This window comes from Protobothrops mucrosquamatus, unplaced genomic scaffold (assembly GCF_001527695.2).
Source record: "Protobothrops mucrosquamatus isolate PMUCROS unplaced genomic scaffold, P.Mucros_1.0 scaffold960, whole genome shotgun sequence".
NCBI classification, from domain to species: Eukaryota; Metazoa; Chordata; class Lepidosauria; order Squamata; family Viperidae; genus Protobothrops; species Protobothrops mucrosquamatus.
In genome coordinates, this window is record NW_015387204.1 from 584046 (window position 1) to 589941 (window position 5896).

Genomic DNA, 5896 nt, shown 5'->3' on the forward strand with positions numbered 1-5896 from the left:
GCACTTTTTCAGTGCCATTGTAACTTCAAACGGTCACTAAGCGAACTGTTGTAAGTCAAGGACTACCTGTACTTTATCACTTTTTTCCTTTTTTTTTTTTTTGGTCATCAAGTTTTTGACACCTTGCTAGGTGACTAGTGGTACTCGGATATTGCCATATCCTAAAAGTGTTACAATGGGTGAAAAGGTTGACAAGCCCCTGTTCTATAGTATGTTATATTACCTCTGGGTACTTCTTGGCTAGATCTTTTTTTTCTAACTTATACCCAGTTCTGACACATATATTATATAGTTATTTCTCTGTCCCAAGTGAATGAAACTGTTCTGGGTTAAACAAACAAAGAAACAAAACCAAAATTGATTAACAAGTCTAAAAGTTGCTTAGTTTACTGTCTTATATTTTCCACTAAGATATCCCAGAGAAAGTCTTGCAAGACAGTGTTTGTTAGTCATTTTATTATTTAATATTGCCTGCACCTCTTTCATCCCCATTTTTTTCAAAAGCTTGCTTAGATACTGTAGTTATCTCAAAGTATTCCATTCATGGCCATTCATTTGGAGTCTTTATAATGTTTCTTCTCCTTTCTCTGCAGATCATGACTGTTAGATAGCATCCCATATCACAATGACTATGGCTCCCCGAAAACGGAGTCGTCATGCTTTGGGGTTTCTTTGCTGCTTTGGGCGGAGTGATTTGCCTGAAATCAACCTCAAGGACAATAACCCTCTGCAGTTCTTGGAATTCTCAGTGCCAATCCCACCAGCCGAAGAACTGAATGCAAGGTTCTCTGAGCTTGTGGTAAGTATATTTAATTTTCTGGGAGGAAATGTTTCAAATTTTGAGTATCTCTGTGTTAAAACCTCTCTGTTTAACATCTCTGAGTTAAACTTGAAAGAAATTCCAGCTCTCAACACACTCTAGGTATGTCTTGGCAGAAGAGTATGGAAATTGAATGGCATTAGAGCTAAAGATACATACAGTACAAGTGTTACAGGTATAGATAGGAATGGCAATCATCCAAACCTAATTTAGTATAACATATTATATGAATTTGCCATTGTTAGTCATTCAGATTCACAAAGGCACTGATAATTTGGAATTATTTGTTGACCTTTAAATTTGCAGAAAAATAAACATTTTTACCCCAGAGCTGAAGTTCCCTATCTGGTTTTTTGTTTCTCTGTTTTGCAGGACAGAAAACATCATGCAAAATGATTACTGTATTCTGGACTGAATCTAAATGGGGGAAAAAGGCACAGGGGTTTATGATAGTGGTAATCTGGAATAGAAACAAGGATTGTAGGTTGTGGAATCTGCCTCCTAGGCTTCTGCTTTGAACAGATTGATAGCAGGCGGCTGCATTTGTATTGATTGGTTGTGCTGAGGTTTTAATTGAATCAGAAAATTCAATTGGAAAATGAAGTAGTGTAAATTCAGTGACCTGGAAATGTTTGAAAGAGTTGCATATATTTTTATTAGCAATTCAACTCTGCAACCCACTGTTGTGCAAGGGGATGTAAGTACTCTCATTTGGTGCCATTGAATAGTGGCTTGAATGAGTGGATGTTAAATGGGGACTACCTGTCAAATTTTGACTTTTGATATTTGCCATTTGCTTTGTAGAAAGTATAATGCAATGCTTTTGCATTTGATTCTCTTGACATTTGTACAAGCCATGAGCATAGGATCACATTAAGCATAAAAATTTGGGTCAATCCTCTACCTTCCTTTTTTCTTACAAAAAAGTAGGGGGTAAAATGCAGTCTTAATAAGAAATAAGAAAACAAGCTGCCTTTCTTGTCATCAGTAAATATTAATTATCCTTGGATGCTTTATCTGCTTTTCGGGAAAGCATCTTGGCTACTTCTTGGACATTGGTTGACTTGCTCTCTCTGTCTTCCTTCCTTCTTGATTTTATCATTTTAACACCACTTTCAAAAATACCTTTTGATTAGTTTTCTTTCTGCAGTCCAAGAAGTAAAAAAGCTCCAGAATTTCTTAATTATATGTTCAGACACCAACCTAGGGTTTTATGAATGTTATTGGCTTATCTCCTTTAAGAGTTTGTCTAGAACTGAGCATTGTTTAGTCATTTATCCAGGATTATTGTTAAAGGGAAAATAGTAGGCGGATCAGGCTCTGGTCTCGCATGGAGCTGTTTATTTAGCATTTTCTGGATAAAATGGGTTTCCTAAATTTGTGTCACTTGCCTCTTTCTTGTATGCAGTTTAGAGGCAACAGATCATGCGATGAAAAATTAAACCATTGGAGACCTTTTCTATATTTATGTGCAAACATAGTGCTGCTTGGTATGAGATGAGCAGCCATAGAAATGTGACCAATTAATTTTCCTTTCACTTTTTCAACTAGTTTTTCCTCTGACCTTTGGGAAATGTTCTCTTCTCATCTTGTTTCATGATAACCTTATATTTCCTGCTACACTTTATGTTGACTCTTTGCTTGATGTCTGATCACAGTTAATTTCTTTTGTGCCCTAATAGCAGATGAGTATTGGATTGTATAGTTAGTTAGTGCTAGCTTTGGCTAAAACACCTGTCTCTCATTCAGCAGTCAACTTTGTCTACTATTTGACATCTTAGACCAAGTAGAACTTTTGTCTACTATGCTTAATGACTTCGGGAGTATATATCACAATGCTAGTTTTTTTGTTTTGTTTTTTACAGTTATGTTTATAGTTCAATGCTATTTCATTGTTCTGCATGCTGACTTTATACAATCAGCTGAAAGCAAGCATAGAAATAAAAAATAATAGCGATAATCATTAAAATTATTCTAAGCACTTGGATAAGAATCTGCTCTTACAAACTGGGCCATAAATTCCTCTTCATTAACCAGACTCTGTTGAACCTTGTTTTGACATTCCTTTAGGAAAGAGGAAAGTCAGAATTCAAAGAAAGTGCTTTATAACTGAATTAGTTTACTATCTTATCTAGGCCTTGCCTTAAGATAGGCTCTCAGATGTAAAGGAACTTCTTGAATTAGTGTTGACTTTCTTTTGGCCTTCTTGGAACAATGCAGAAAGACCTCCCTATATTAGAGGATGCTGGCAGGGTATATCCGTACCCCAACAGTTGTGAATCTGGCCCATGGCCATAATTCTAGTGTGTCTTGGCTAGTTCCCCATTTTTCTTTGGCATGAATCACATTATTTGTAGTGAAGTACTTTTGCAGTTGGTGGTCTGTGCAAAATGTGCCAAGCTGGTTGTATGTCTGCTGGCAGTGCGGGCTTTTATAAGAGCATATGTTTTTCTTTGTGCAGATTTATTGACTGAAGAGGAAATAGGAGAATCTGGAAGACTTGCTCCCCTACCTCCTTTCCCTAAACTTTCAAGGTGTTATAAACTGCCATAATTCTATGGAATTCTGGTGGGGTTTTTTCCAAGGCCCTCTAGAACATAATACAATAGGTGGCAGCATTTTGGTTTATAACATCCTTTGATATTGCAGATTTCACAAATTAAATGAAACATTTTCCCCACAGATTGAAGCATGAAAGGAAAATAAAAATATTGCAGATTAGAGTTGTTAGACAAGAATGTATTGTCAGCCAGAAGTCAACATAGAAAAGCAAACAAAGCTTCTGGGGAAAGGGACAATAGCAATAATAAAGCATAAAATCTAATTATAGACTATGGGATCCACTGTATTACAGGTCTACTCTGCTTACAGCATTTTATTTTTATTTTATTTTATTTTTTAAATACAACCTTGGAAGTACAAGTACACAATAAATCTCTTCTAAAATGAGGCATTGGCCAAACCATAATATGTTTGTCAGGAATTCATCTTGATTTAGAACTTTTTCTCCAAGTCCTCTTTATTTTTGTTGCCTCTCATGTTGAAGAAATTGTTATTGTAAGTAACATGGGCTTCTTGTTTTACTTGTGCAATCTGCTCTGTAATTTATATAGAAGCCTAAACCATCCTTGTAGACCTCTCATCCTCTGACAATGTGTATTTTAATTAATGCTTTATTGCAGAATAATGCAGAACTAAGAAGAGAAGGTTAGAATTTTACTAGACATCCTGTGGTCCATTGGGCCACTGTTTCAGAAATGTTTCTTTACTGAAACAGAGAAACAGAATGACTAAAGGCAGATTAAAAAAAAAGCAGTGGTAGCAAGGGCAACTTCCAACTTCCTACCGGCTTCTTCATTGAGTTTCCTTGTGGGAATCTGGCAAGGAGCATTGGAAATCTTTCCTTCCCTTCCCAGCAGACAGGAAAGTGGCTGCTGCTGGGTGGGAGAGGGAGCGAAGGATTGCAAGATTGGCTGGGAAAGTGTCATGGAACATTGAAAATGAAGATCACATGACTGCAGGATCAGCAGCCAGCAGCATTGAAGCAGACAAAACTTCCCCAAATTTCATTCCCTCAGGAGTTCATGTGTCCTGGATTTTGAAAACATTCTGTAAGTTGGCCCATTGAAAATACCTTAGTTCAAAAATTGTCACCTTTTGTTGCAACATTTCAGTCAGTTGTCGATCATGGCAACAATAGTTTTATTTATCAAATTTAGGCACCAACATTCTCACTATCTGAGTCTGGGCAGATAAAAATTCATAAACATCTCAAAAATACAGTTAAACCAAAATTAAAATAAAATGACAAACAAATAAAAGACAGACAAACAATAAGTTAAAAGGCAGAGGGAGCTGTAAAGTTCCTTAAGCAACTTTTTAACATTGTTTTAAAGCCACCCCTCAATCTATTATTCTTTCATATCTGTCAATCTAGATCTGTCAATCAATAAATCATTTCCAGGAGCTGAATAAAATCCAAATAACTAAACAAACAAACAAACAAATAAATATTATAATAGGCATCCTGTGAAGCTGGTTGGACAATTTAAAAAATATACAAAAAAGTAATTCTTCACATAGTGATAATTAACTTATAGAATCTATCACAAAGTGTAGTGCTGCAACTAATCTGGAGAATTTTTAAAAGGAATTGGACAAATTTATGGAGGACGTCTATAGAGCATAAATTCATAGGACTTTCTGTCAGCTGAGTTGATCTGCATGAACTACAAATTAAAGGCCTTTTATCCATTCTTAACTTTTGTGCATGTAGAAATGCTTCAAAAATATTTGATGCAATAGCTAAATATAAAAATGTAAAACATAAAAATGCAAAAACCAAATGATGATGCCCATAGGTTTAATTACGTGCCAAGATTTGTCTTTTCTAGGATGACTGTGGTGGTAGGGAGATACACATAAAATCAGTTACTCATTAGGATGCTTCATTTGCAAGTTTGTGAACACATCCAGTACTCAGGATAACAATCCATTTCTTTAAGTAGGGCTAAATCCAGTAAAATGAAAATGTATTTTTATCCAATCAGAAACGTCCCATCCAGAGCCCACAAATCTATACCAGAAAGTTCATTCAGAGCTCTGAAATAGATGGGTTTGAAGCAGCTAGGGGAAGGGACAATTCACTTTGATTGCATTTTTTTTCTTTAGTGGCAAGCCAGTCATATATCTTATTGCATTCCAGAATCTGGTGATTTACCCCTCTCTCTCATTCTTCTCAAACACAGGAAGAATTTGTTATTTAATTAACCTGAAATTATTCCTTTCTCAAATACAAACCTTGTATGACTGATTGACGGAAAGAAGCAGCGAGAATTGTGTTTTTGTAAAGTTACTCCCATGTAATGAATTAATCACCCTTGTTTGCTGCTGAACAATACGTCTACTTCCTCTAATTGTTGAGCAAATAGTAGTGCGAAAGTACATAGATTTGGCAAAAAGCCATCAGTTCCCTACTGAAGCAGATGTTATTCACTGAAGTGTATGAATGACAGTCCCACTCTGTTGCATAACTATTTCTGGTTATCTTTGAGGCAGACTTTTGTAGCAGCATAT

General features: G+C 35.9%; 1 protein-coding gene across 1 annotated transcript in view; it reads left to right on the plus strand.

Annotated features, from left to right (window-relative positions):
• Positions 1–577: 577 nt before the first annotated feature.
• DAAM2 (dishevelled associated activator of morphogenesis 2) overlaps positions 578–5896 on the plus strand; it is a 124509-nt gene continuing 119190 nt past the window's right edge. The window contains exon 1 of the mRNA XM_015819626.1: positions 578–799. Within this exon, the coding sequence (XP_015675112.1) occupies positions 626–799 (174 nt within the window). The 5' untranslated portion in view covers positions 578–625. The remainder of the gene's footprint in view (positions 800–5896) is intronic.